At 41.4% G+C, this 14,639-nt stretch overlaps 1 protein-coding gene across 4 annotated transcripts in view; it reads right to left on the bottom strand.

Moving 5' to 3' along the window:
* Positions 1-14,639, bottom strand: part of VTI1A (vesicle transport through interaction with t-SNAREs 1A) — a 313,337-nt gene that overhangs the window by 210,705 nt on the left and 87,993 nt on the right. For all 4 annotated transcript variants that reach the window (XM_063435024.1, XM_063435025.1, XM_063435026.1 and 1 more), the window contains one exon: positions 2,182-2,266. In XM_063435024.1, the coding sequence (XP_063291094.1) occupies positions 2,182-2,266 (85 nt within the window). The remainder of the gene's footprint in view (positions 1-2,181; positions 2,267-14,639) is intronic.

Genomic DNA, 14,639 nt, shown 5'->3' with positions numbered 1-14,639 from the left:
ACATCCAGGAAACTAATTTTCCTATTAAAGCATAATGCAGTGGAGCCTGAAAGGTAGATTATTATTATTTTATTATTTATATAGCGCCATCAGATTCCGTAGCGCTGTACAATGGGTGGACTAACAGACATGAAATTGTAACCAGACAACTGGAAGTACAGGAACAGAGAGGTGGAGGGCCCTGCTCAGATCCCCAGATGTTCTAGAATTACAAATACCATAATGTTCTAAAAGGCAGACTATCGGGGACCCAGCCTGGCACAGACTAACAGGGTCCAGCTTGGCACAGGAGATAAGATAACATCTTTCTGCCATTTATCTGGAATTTACACCGATAAATCAAACAAAATCACATATAAATTGCATTAACCTTTTTAAACTAAATTATCTGTACCCCTTAAAATGTATATTAAAGATTGAGAATATGACCCTGGCAGCCTGCTCTTTTCGAACATGACATCATAATCCAGTTCAGACAAGGCACAGTCAGGGCACACCATGCAAGTAAAGAGGAAAATAGAAACATTGTTACATTTCTCCTCCTCTCTGTATGCTCTCTCTGTGCTGACTGATAGGCGTAAAGGGCGGAGCTTATAACAATAAATCGTCAGGAGCCAATATGGAGCCGCCCAGTTACAGGATTAACAGGTGGGGATCTCTATATTTCTTTTTTTCCCGTATAACACCCATGTGTTACCGATCCCACCATAGATCAGGGCCCATCCAGTATTTTTCTATACCACACGTTCCCCAGACCTGCCCAGGTATCAGTGAAGTAGAGTTTTCCTAAACCAATCATGTTCTACCAGATAAAATCCCATGCTGTGTGCAAATGAAAGAAGCCTTTAGCAGCAGGTAGCGACTGAAATATGCTCCCGCGTGTGATTTGTATGGACTTCTGGTTCTTGAAAGATAGGAATGATTCCTCATATAATGCTGGGATATTAGACTGAAGGGTGATTAGTACCCTTCACAGAAATGGCAAATATTTGGGCATTCTCTTGGAGAGCAGCAATTGTATATGTGTAGTACTGAAGCAGAAATATTTTTGATAAACCATCCTACGTAGGAGTATTTTAAAAATGCTACTGTCTGTGAAAACAACGTCTACATACAATTAGAACAGACACACAGAACCTAAAAACGGGTCTCTTGTGCGGGAGAAGAGCAGCTCACTTACACTATCTTAGAGAGATATAACGCAGCCAAGCAAGGTTAGGTACAAAGTGCAGTAAAGGGTACCTGGCACAGTACCCACACTTTTTACTATTTGTTAAGATCATATACGATTTCATCCATATATTGGGCTAGCATATTTGCTAGCAATTGTATTGGTTTGGAGAAAAATCTATGTAAAAGTGGGTCTTTCTCCCACCGCTCGGTCATTTCCACAGGTATTCCCACTCCTTTCTGCACATGTGCTGCGGTTGCTGTAATGTCTAGGAACGAGTTACTGATATCACTCAGTTTGGAAGCCAGCGTGTTGACATCACACAGGAAGTGTCTCCAAACAAGACAAATCAATATAGAGAGTAGGTGGAGCGAAGGCGAACTGGAGGCGGGTGCTACCAGAGAGTAAAACCCACAAAGACAAGAAAATGGTTCCGCTAGATCGGAGTTACCAAGATACATCTTGTTTCTTTGTGATATAAATTGATATGAATTAATTGCAGGGGGTTATGTAGAATGTAACCTGCCGTGACAGATCTGTTTGTACAGAAGGTTAGCCTGTGTGTAAGAGTTACATGGTTAAACATGGCAAGACTGATCAGCAGTTTCATCACGCAGGGTCGATAAAACGAGTACAGTGAGTAACGCAGGTCGCTATAAGAACATGACGGCCCAGAGAATGTATCGAAGTGATAAGTATTATATATACTTGTAATGGTTATGACAGACAGACAGACACTGGATAAAAAGGTAGAGTGCTATGGCAGCAATTTCCCTTCAACTCTTGCAAAGCAGTTTGCTCCACACCATAGTTTAAAAATAAATAAAAAAATATGATAATAAAGGAACAGAAAAAAAATCTAAACGCAAATAAGCTCCCAATTGTCTCTCCAATATAAGGGATATTGCAGGCTGCTGCCTCCGTCATGCCTTTGATGTGTGTGTGAAATGTCGTGTTCTGAACACTGCTGTGTATAAGCAAGACAATTTGCTCATTCGCTCAATGCTTACCGGTTTCTATTGCCACTTGGTAGCCGGCTTCCAGCCTCCGTGACGACCTTTCCAGCCTCTCCGTGTTATCCAGCAGATGTGCCCTCTGCAAAAAGAGGCAAAATAAAACACAATTTTAAAAAGGATCAAAAAAAGCTGTCAGGTGGTGGCTTGCCAATGTATCTTTTTTAATTAATCAATTAGAATGTTATAATCTAAAACACAGGAAGGAGGCAAAGTCTTTTAAGTGTTAAGCCATTACAAGTCCCCCTGCAGGTGGGGGGAGTCTCTGATCAATATGTATGGTGGGTGAGGGCCTTCAATCGGTGACAAACCCTTTGGCTGACTTTTAACATGCAGACGGATTTGAATACTTGCTTGTTCTTAGTGCAGTAATGGTCTGAGGTGGGCTTTTTTAAAAAAATCTGATTTAATAACTAGGCCTTAATCTAGCAATTCTGCTACTTCCACTGTATAAACCCAGAACCAGTCACATGATCACTAAATATTTAGAAGGTCAGGAGATGGGGGATATATATATATGTATACACACACACACACACACACACACACAGTGACATTTCCACTAGATCCATAAATCTGTTTACCATCCATTAACGCAGACTGTTTATTATTTAAGTTTTCTTTCGGATGCCATAATTCCCTACAAGTCCTGAATTCAAACTTAAATGAACTTTACAGTAAAAATGTTGCTGGGTTTCAATATTAATCACATTATAACAATATAACACACTGGTGATACGCGCGTGCATGTTAAACACTTGTTATATTCGCAATGACAGTGCGCTGATATTTGATATTATAGTTTTGACTCCATTACTTGCTACACGTTGAGCGAGAATCACTAGAAGAAGTTGATAGTAAGGTGTAAGAATGTAATATATGTCCCATTTACAGAGAGAGCAGTGATGCAGAATAGTCTCTTGCTTAGTAAATAATAGTAATATCAATATTGGGCTTTGCATTGTGTCACAAAAAATGCGAGTCTGTCTTTTTAACCATCAGAAACACGGCAAAACGGCAAAGAGCATTAATTCTTCATCCCGAAAATTCATCCCCAAATTCTCTGCTTTGTGTTAAGCTTACAAAATGAAAGTAAATAAATAAAACAAAGCAAAATAAAAATGACGGAATGACGGAAAAACAATAACCAAAATTAGAATAAAATCTAAGAGAATGGCGCGTTTCCCATTTTACTGCATGACAGATGCCATTTCAATGAGAATGAAAGACCAGGCAAACGCTTTCTAATAAATAAGACAATAATAGTTATGACGATGATGAAACAGGAGGCGTTGTGGCTGTAATATGAGTGGATGTCTAGAGAAACAAGCTACCAGGCTTCTAATGAGCCCCTGTGGATCCCAGAGAAGCAAGCTATATTGACATGCACACTTAAGCTAATACACGTAGACCGCTGCCTGGAAGCTTCAGCAGGCAGGACGCTGACAGAATATCTCGCTTCCATCTTCAAAGCCAGGAAGTGATTAGTATGTTATCATTACCATTCAAAACGGGATTTTTCTATTCCCTTTTGGCATAGGTGACACATCTCTGAGATGCAGGCCAGACCAGGGAGGTTGCTAAAGCCACTTCAAAGCTTTGCCTTGATATATTTTTCTGTGTGTGTGTGTGTTGGCTGGGGAGAGAGAGAGAGAGAGAGAGTGGAGACTCATTAAAACAATGCATCTAGATAAGCAGAGATAAGACCCACAGTGAAGGTCACTAGAATTGCAACATCGGCCACGGTAATTACTTGTAGTCACCCAAAATATGGAGGACACATTTACACTTCGGTACAGAGGGAAACAACGAGCGGAAGCAAAAAGCCAGCTGAATAGCAAAATGTGTCCAACCGATAACAAGCACTCAACGAATTCCCGATCACAAACATAATTAAGGTAATTCAGAATTTAAATCCGGGCAAATCATTATTAAGAATGGTTTACCGGAGGACAGCCCATGCTTCACTGAATTTAGCATATTCCATCACAGATATACAAGCCAAGTGAAAGCCATGAGATACAATATATTGCAGGTTTTTTATTTACACAATTAAATGAAGGCGTTTAGCAGCCTGGGACCAATCTCAACCCAAGACAGTTTGAGAAGATGACCCTGTGTGTTTATTATATAATCCATGCACGAACAAGGAAGAAGAGACTAAATATAGTTTAACTGGTTTCCTTAAAGACAAAAAAGCTAAAAAGATTCAAAAGTCCACAAGTCCGGCTCCATGGGGCTGGGTCAACTTCCTGGAACAATTCCAGGAATCTGGACATCTTTCCAAACTCAGGTCCCACTCTGAAAGTGCAATATTTATTAGCCCTCGAGGCTAGCTCTCAGCCAGAACAAGTTTCTAAGTTTGAATTGACATTAAACACAAGCCTATCTTCCGAGTTCCTGCCTAGATTCCAGGCACAGATCTAACTCCAGGATTCAGAGCTATATAGCAGGCACAGATCTACCTCCTGGCTTCAGAGCGATATACCAGGCACAGATCTACCTCCTGGCTTCAGAGCTATATACCAGGCACAGATCTACCTCCTGGCTTTAGAGCTATATACCAGGCACAGATCTACCTCCTGGCTTTAGAGCTATATACCAGGCACAGATCTAACTCCAGGATTCAGAGCTAGATACCAAACACAGATCTAACTCCAGGATTCAGGGTTAGGTACCAAACACAGATCTAACTCCTGGGTTCAGAGCTAGATACTAGGCACAGCTCTAACTCCTGGGTTCAGAGCTAGATACTAGGCACAGCTCTAACTCATGGGTTCAGAGCTAGATACTAGGCACAACTCTAACTCATGGGTTCAGAGCTAGATATCACTTGCAGATCTAACTCCTGGTTTAAAGGTTAGATACCAGGCGCAGATATAAACTTCTGGGTCCAGAGCCATATTCCAAGCACAGACCTAACTCCTGGTTTAAGGGTAGATACCAGGCTAACTCCTGGGTTCACAGCTAGACACCAGGCGCATATCTAACTCCAAATTTTAAGGCTTAGATACCAGTCACAGATATAAACTCCTGGGTTCAAAACCATATTTCAGGCACAGATCTAAGTCCCGAGTTCAGAGCTAGATACCAGGCACATATCTAACTGCTGGGCTCAGAGTTATACACCAGGCAAAGATCTAACTCCTGCTTTAAGGGATATATACCAGGCAAGCATTTATCAAACTCCTGTAGTTGGATCTGTGCCTGGCATCTAGCCAAGGATCCTGAAGATGGACCAGTACAGAGAGCAGCTGGTGACATATAAGGCTCTTAAAGTAGTACTTCTCTAGTTTAATCATGAAAGTTAATATATATTATTATGTACCATTAAGCAATCAAGGGATTGCAAAGGTGTGTTCAAATAGTGGTATTGATAAAACATGGATCATGGAACCCTTTCCTTTAGTGGGACATTTGGGAACAAAGCTTTTAAAACAGTATATGGTATGCTTTTCTGGGGGATGGGGGGAGAGGGTATATTGCATTTCTGAGGCAAAAAAAAAAAAAAAAAAAGAATCAGTGTTGCTTACAAAAAGGTTGTAAAATGTACACCTTCATGTTTGGGGACCATTTTATTTCTATTGACTCTTCTAGATATCAAGGGTCATCACTGGAAGATCTACCCATACAAGAAGAAACAGGTCATGTAGAAAGGACACGAGATTAGGAAACATGTTGATCAGTATAAAATAACATTTTAAAAATGAAAATATTTCACAGTAAATTGCCAATGTGTATGAAATATAGTCAGGAAGTTGACACAGCACTTCTCAGTTTTCCACAGCTGTCGTCCAATTTGAGGAGGCAAAGTAGAATACCAAGAGGAGAATTTGAGGTCATTAAGACGGTGGTGGAATGAGGGAATTCTTCAATCCCCTTGCAAAATGACTTACCTGACTCAACATATTTCTATCTGCCTTTCATTTATAGAGAAACAAAAAGTAAATGCAGTGAAGGAAGCGGTGGTTCTAGTGAGAAGTCGGATTGTTTTATCCGGCAGCTTGCTTTATTTCTTTCCTGTGTCTTTGTAACAGGAGACAGGAAAGGTGATTTAGTCTCCTGGTGAAGTTTAACACACACGGCTACGGACGGGAGTTCTGAGAAGAAGTTTTCAAGAGTGAAACATCGCCACTTGAGATTTAACTTGGGAAACAAGCGCCTTCCAAGAAGGTCCTCTGTCAGAATTCAACCTAGATCTCCAAAATGAAAGGCCACAGATAGCTCTACAACTCAACTGCGACAGGCTGGGTGCATACATTCAGGCTCCTAATGATGGGATTATACCATGCTATTTTAAGAGAATATTTCAGGATTATTAGCAGATGAAGGCTTTCTGACAACCTTGGAAGCTCCTGACATTATCTCCAAGCTTTGTTTGCTGAGCGCACATTATGTTTCTGTTTCGGCATCCCCTCCAGTCATATCCCTGGACTCTTTGCTGCACACAATAAAGAGGTTGCAGAACAGATAGGAAAGTTTTACCTATAAACCCTTAGACATACAGAAGTGACATTAGTAAATCAGATGGGTGTCACGTCTTTGGACCTGGGTACACAGTGCCACCTCTGCATGTTTAACACTTTATTTCTTGCACAATTTGAGAGCTGGAACGAAGAGGTTATTGCATATAAAAAATGAGCATGTTATCTACTGCATACAAAATAGTTATATGAATTTGAAGAGCATTTAAAAAATGTCTGTATGTTACTTTAACATTATCTTTTATTATTAGGTTAGATTTTAAAGGTATATGTTTGTGTTCCTGACCCTATAGTGGCTTGCCCCACCTTAGAAGGTGTTAAAACTTACCTTATTTCTTAAAACTTACCCACCCCTGATCCGCCTCCTTGGTGACGTCATCAGAATTAAAGTTTTTAACCAATCCAGTGTTTTACCAGAGGGAAAGCATTGGGTTGGCTGAAATTGGCAAGTGATTCAGGTAGGGTCCGAATGACATTTTGGCCAATCAGCACCTCCTCAGAGATGCATTGAATCAATGCATCTCTATGAGGAAAATTCAGCATCTCCATGCAGAGCGTGGAGACGCTGAACGGCAGTGCTGCCTACTGTGCAGCAATGACCCAGGAAGAATCTCCAGTGGCCATCTGAGGAGTGGCCAGTGGACGTATCCCTAGGTGGCAATATAAACACTGCCTTTTCTCTGAAAGGACCGTGTTTACCGATAAAAGCCTTGAGGGAATGATTCTACTCATTAGAACAACTACATTAAACAATGGACTATAGTGTCCCTTTAACCTACCCCTGAGAATGTTAAACAAGGGAATTCCTGATGCCTCTCTCTTATTTTTAGTCAACTGCACAACACATCCAGCCAACTGTGACATTTGTTCAAACCTCAGGGACATAGTTTAATTCCAAGCATGACTCACTCATACTTCCATCCTTTTGAAGTCAATAAAAAGGAGTATCATGCAGCTGGTAAAAACATTGATATCTAAGACATATTGAAAAACTAAATAAATCTAAACCGTTCTTCATGGTAAAATACTGTAAAACTATCATCAGAATCCATATTGTTTTCCATTCGCTCAAGGAGCCAAACAGTTTCTGACCTATCAGGAGTCCAAGTGGGACGTCAGATTTCTGCTAGTGCAAACCAAGTGGTGATTGCTGGTGGTGATGGACAATCCTCACCCTTATACAAATAATACAAATGCACTACCCACAAACACATCACCACAGACAATCCACATACACAAACCCACAAGCAGCCTCTCACATGCAATACCACAAGCAGCCCCACACATACACACACACCACTAAACACACAATGTGACAGATCACCTATACACACAACCCCACAAGCAGCCCCACACATACACACACTACCAAACACATAATGTGACATACAATTCCACAAGCAGCCTCTCACATGCTGTGGCGAAACCAACCTCGCCACTATGAGCTGGAGAAGCCTGGTTGCTCGCCTGCTTCCTTTGGACTATGGACCAGACTTTAAAAAGCTTATGTTACCTGCAGAAAGGCATATTCGTGCCTTTCAGCCGGGGTGTTCGGTAGATTCCAGCTACCGAACAAACTACCGTATGAGGGACCACCTAGGAGCTGGAGTGTGCCGTCACTTAACCGCCCAGAAGCTGCGGTAACCGCAGCTTAATTGATGAACGCTGGGTGGCCTTTGTTCGTTTGCCGAACACGTGGCAGCGGCCATTTTAACTCCCGAACGGCCGGCGGTGTTCAGCGCTCAAACTATGGAACTGTAAACGGACACTTAATTGCACGAACACCGCTGAGCCGTCCATCGCCTGGGTCCTAATCATACAAGGTTAACCGAACACCGGAATTCGGTATTTCTATGTGAACTGTGGTAACCCAGATAGCTATGCCATGGAGCCTATTCGTGTGATTAAAAACTTTGGCTCCATGGCGATTGAACTGTATTCGTGTGGTCTGGGTGCCATTCACCTAATAATGTGCACCCAGACCTGAGCTATCTGGGGATATGTTACATGTCTGTGTGTAATGGCTTAAAAGTAACTTTATATATTTTAAAGCATAATACTGTATTTAGGTTCCCACATGTGTAATGGAGTCTGGTCTCTGGCCTGGGAGATAATTGGATTACTTCTCCAATTATCTCCAGGGCTGAAGGGAGGAAACCAGGATGCATTGTGGGAATGTTTACTGCTGTGTGTCTGTAATTGGTTTATGTCTGTCCTTTGTTACAGTCTTCCATTTGGTCCCCTAGGGGAGTGTCCACCAGGTGGGAGACCTGCATAAATACTGGGCAGGTAGCCCTGAGTAAATGAGTGCCTGCTTAACCCTGAAGCTGAAGTGTTGTCTCTTTCTTGGGGGAAGGGGACTGTATGCCGACTGCCAGGAGTGTAAGCTGTTTGGATTGCTTTTCCTGTTCGGCTGCTTCCAGGGTTCGTGTGTCTGCTGTTCGAGAGTTGGTGAATCCGTGCAGTTTGGGAGTTCGGGAAATTGGTGCTTACAGTAGCTGCTGGTCTATCTAAAGGGGATTATCGCCTAAACGGATTTTCCCTTTTATGCTGAAACGGTCCGTTACACATGCAATTCCACAAGCAGCCCCACACATACACACACTACCAAACACACAATGTGACATAACACCCACACAATTCCACAAGCAGCCCCCCATACACAGCCTATATTGATAGGCATCATACACAATACCACAATCTATTAATGAACATATACAAAACAAAATTACAACGCAACTGCAGCACCAATAAATAACAAGCACAAGACGGCAACATACACACCTCAGTTAATAAAAAAAATAGGACCTGCACACCAAAGGACTTCAAGATCCTGTTTTGACATGGTACTGCCTAACCCGGTCTTAGATTATTCTTATGCTAGATCAGTGGAGGTTAGGAAAATATTGCAATGTAACAATATTGGCTGATATACCAACATAACATGAAGGTGAACTGAATACAGATGGTCCTCACTTACCGACCAGGTTTCGCTCCTATAACCCGGTAGTAAAACAAATGGTCGGTAAATGAGGCACATGCGCACAGTGCAGGTCTATGTTCGGGAAATTTCCCCAAACAGTTTAGAGAGATTCCCTGCTCAGGTGTGCATGTCTACGTTTGAGGAAATTTCCCCGAACATAGACCAGCTCTCTAACATGGGGAATCCCTTGAATCCCCACACTAGAGAGCTGGTCGTAAGTGCGAGCCATCGCAAAACAGGTAGGTCGCAAAGTGAGAACCACCTGTATTCAAGATTACAAAACAAAATAAGACATTGAATTAAACATTGCTGATTTTCACATAAAAATCAGATGTGGAATATGCTTTAAAGCTCAGCTGAAATTACTCTTTAAAAGGGAGACAGCGAGCAGGTGAGCTGACAATCTGATAGAATAAGATCATGGCTCTGGCCTTGCACTAATATAGGCAGGTGACAGTCTTTCGGAGCACTGATATATATATTAGTAGACAGAAGAAACAGAATATTAGGAATTGGTTTAGGTTTTTCACGTTCTCATTATAAATCCTAATATAAGCTTTTGATTATATGAGGCTGGTGCTTGTTACGGCTACGAGATGAAAGCTGTATCACTGTTACAAAAGACAATGCAGACTTTACTTTCATATTACAAATAATGAAATACTTTAAAGGATGAATTCCTACCAAGCTAAATTGGAGGAAAACCTTACTGAGCGTTTCTCCATTGCAGCCAGTGGCCCACAGACAAATTCACAATTCCTCCTAGTTTAAATAACGAGTTTTCAAAGGAGCTTTGGGCACTATGACCTTGTATGCTCCTTGCAAACATTATGGTGCACAGAACTGCCTGGCTCCCTTCATTCTGTGTATTAAACAAGAAATTGTTTGCAGCTCTATGTCCATCCATCCTCTGACATCAGAGGGGAAACTCACAAACACCAAACATGGCATGCGTGCAAAACGACCCGAGCAGGTCCTCTCATAGTTTTGTGTGCTGCACATGCGCCATCATGAGAGGTCTTCAGGATCAGCTTTTTTGCCGCTGTTTTGCAATTTGTTTAAATTCACGATAATTTGGTGTTTCGTTACTATAATATGACCTGCAATATATACCCTAGAAGGCAAAGTAACAGTTACATAGTATAAAATAAACAGAACAGATAGTTTTAAATGACCATGACTTGCGCTATCATGGCACAGAGTAGCTTCATTCATGGAAAAAAATAGGATGACTTAACCTTTGAGCTTAGGGCTCTCTAATCTGTGTGCCTGTCTGTTTTGAATAGGTCTTTCTGTGGATTGAAAGAGCCCTGATAGTACGTCACAATTTGCCTTATTTCCCAATTGCACTAATCTGTGTTTTGCTATTTTATTATAATTACTGCTCCCACCTAACGATCGGTAGATTATTTTATATATTAATCTATCTGTATATGTAAATACTTATCTGTAAAATAGATTTATTTGTATATCTATGTCTAACCAGCTGTATATTTATATTTAAATTTACCTGGGTGTCTATTTATATATTTATCTGTATATCTTTCTATATATGTACCAAACCTGCGAACAGCGAGAAAATTGACCCAAACCAAACAGACTAATTTCGTCCAGGAAATATTTTCATGAAAAATAATGCAGAAAAATGATAATGACGACATAATGGGCCAATCGGTGTACTGCAAAATATAAACATAATAAAAATACAACATAATTATAGAAATATTATGTATATGTTTTGATGCACACTGATTTTTCACACCACGGTTCACAGATCAAGTAACGATAAGTACGCGATAGGGAATGGGAATCTTCACTGCCTGATGGGAATTGGAGGACTTTCTCAGCCAATCACTGTCCAGCCATTGAGAGTTACAGTACATACTGTTAACATGTTGTTTTAAAAGTGGCACGATTTACCTTTCTGTCTGCCTTGGACTATCCACTATAAACATGTTAATCTCCAAACATTGTGTTATATTAAAATGCTTTGATTTATTCTATAGCAGTATTGACTGTTACACAGCTTCTTATATTATACCCAGGGTACACAAAGCAAAATGACGATACCCAGCAATAGCTCAGTGACGCTATTGGTGATCAATATGCTGAATCCGGCTCCACGATCGTCACTGGAACCAGATCATAGACATTTCCCTTTACGTGAATCTGAGCAGTTTGCGGACATCACTATGTTCACACAGTTAAACTAATTAATCCACACCGATGGAAATCCGCTGGATAACACAATAAGACAATGTATAGAATACAGAAATAACCGGCAGCATTTTAACATGAATAATACAAAGTACAGCTTTTCGTTGTTTCAGAAATGGCAGCTTTGCAACACTTACCAGCACTCTGCATCACTGGAGGATACTGCGCAGTAATAATAAACATTAGGAGCGCACTGCGTCACTGGAGGATACTGCGCAGTAATAATAAACATTAGGAGCGCACTGCGTCACTGGACTGTGTGATTCTGCGCAGCAATAATAAACATTAGGAGTGCACTGCATCACTGGAGGATACTGTGCAGTAATAATAAACATTAGGAGCGCACTGCGTCACTGGAGGATACTGCACAGCAATAATAAACATTAGGAGTGCACTGCGTCACTGGAGGATACTGCGCAGTAATAATAAACATTAGGAGCGCACTGCATCACTGGAGGATACTGCGCAGTAATAATAAACATTAGGAGCGCACTGCGTCACTGGACTGTGTGATACTGCGCAGCAATAATAAACATTAGGAGTGCACTGCATCACTGGAGGATACTGCGCAGTAATAATAAACATTAGGAGCGCACTGCGTCACTGGAGGATACTGCGCAGTAATAATAAACATTAGGAGCGCACTGCGTCACTGGACTGTGTGATTCTGCGCAGCAATAATAAACATTAGGAGTGCACTGCATCACTGGAGGATACTGTGCAGTAATAATAAACATTAGGAGCGCACTGCGTCACTGGAGGATACTGCACAGCAATAATAAACATTAGGAGTGCACTGCGTCACTGGAGGATACTGCGCAGTAATAATAAACATTAGGAGCGCACTGCATCACTGGAGGATACTGCGCAGTAATAATAAACATTAGGAGCGCACTGCGTCACTGGACTGTGTGATACTGCGCAGCAATAATAAACATTAGGAGTGCACTGCATCACTGGAGGATACTGCGCAGTAATAATAAACCTTAGGAGCGCACTGCGTCACTGGACTGTGTGATACTGCGCAGCAATAATAAACATTAGGAGTGCACTGCATCACTGGAGGATACTGTGCAGTAATAATAAACATTAGGAGCGCACTGCGTCACTGGACAATACTGTGCAGTAATAATAAACATTAGGAGCACACTGCGTCACTGGACAATACTGCGCAGTAATAATAAACATTAGGAGCACACTGCGTCACTGGACAATACTGTGCAGTAATAATTAACATTAGGAGCACACTGCGTCACTGGAGGATACTGCGCAGTAATAATAAACATTAGGAGCGCACTGCGTCACTGGACAATACTGCGCAGTAATAATAAACATTAGGAGCACACTGCATCACTGGAGGATACTGTGCAGTAATAATAAACATTAGGAGCGCACTGCGTCACTGGACAATACTGCGCAGTAATAATAAACATTAGGAGCACACTGCATCACTGGAGGATACTGTGCAGTAATAATAAACATTAGGAGCGCACTGCGTCACTGGAGGATACTGTGCAGTAATAATAAACATTAGGAGCACACTTTGTCACTGGAGGATACTGCGCAGTAATAATAAACATTAGGAGTGCACTGCGTCACTGGACAATACTGCGCAGTAAACTAATAATAAACATTAGGAGCACACTTTGTCACTGGAGGATACTGCGCAGTAAACTAATAATAAACATTAGGAGCGCACTGCATCACTGGAGGATACTGCGCAGTAATAATAAACATTAGGAGCGCACTGCGTCACTGGACAATACTGCGCAGTAAACTAATAATAAACATTAGGAGTGCACTGCATCACTGGAGGATACTGCGCAGTAATAATAAACATTAGGAGTGCACTGCGTCACTGGACAATACTGCGCAGTAAACTAATAATAAACATTAGGAGTGCACTGCATCACTGGAGGATACTGCGCAGTAATAATAAACATTAGGAGCACACTTTGTCACTGGAGGATACTGCGCAGTAAACTAATAATAAACATTAGGAGTGCACTGCATCACTGGAGGATACTGCGCAGTAATAATAAACATTAGGAGCACACTTTGTCACTGGAGGATACTGCGCAGTAATAATAAACATTAGGAGCACACTTTGTCACTGGAGGATACTGCGCAGTAAACTAATAATAAACATTAGGAGTGCACTGCATCACTGGAGGATACTGCGCAGTAATAATAAACATTAGAAGCACACTTTGTCACTGGAGGATACTGCGCAGTAATAATAAACATTAGGAGCACACTTTGTCACTGGATGATACTGCGCAGTAATAATAAACATTAGGAGCACACTTTGTCACTGGAGGATACTGCGCAGTAATAATAAACATTAGGAGCGCGCTGCATCACTGGAGGATACTGTGCAGTAATAATAAACATAAGGAGCGCACTGCATCACTGGAGGATACTGCGCAGTAATAATAAACATTAGGAGTACACTGCGTCATTGGACAATACTGCGCAGTAATAATAAACATTAGGAGTGCACTGCGTCATTGGAGGATACTGCGCAGTAATAATAAACATTAGGAGTGCACTGCGTCATTGGAGGATACTGCGCAGTAATAATAAACATTAGGAGTGCACTGCGTCATTGGACAATACTGTGCAGTAATAATAAACATAAGGAGCGCACTGCGTCACTGGAGGATACTGTGCAGTAATAATAAACATTAGGAGTGCACTGCGTCATTGGAGGATACTGCGCAGTAATAATAAACATTAGGAGTGCACTGCGTCATTGGACAATACTGCGC

Source organism: Pelobates fuscus, chromosome 10 (genome assembly GCF_036172605.1).
Source record: "Pelobates fuscus isolate aPelFus1 chromosome 10, aPelFus1.pri, whole genome shotgun sequence".
Classification (NCBI taxonomy): Eukaryota; Metazoa; Chordata; class Amphibia; order Anura; family Pelobatidae; genus Pelobates; species Pelobates fuscus.
Note: the sequence above shows the minus strand (reverse complement) of the source record. Positions and strands in the feature narration are given on the sequence as shown.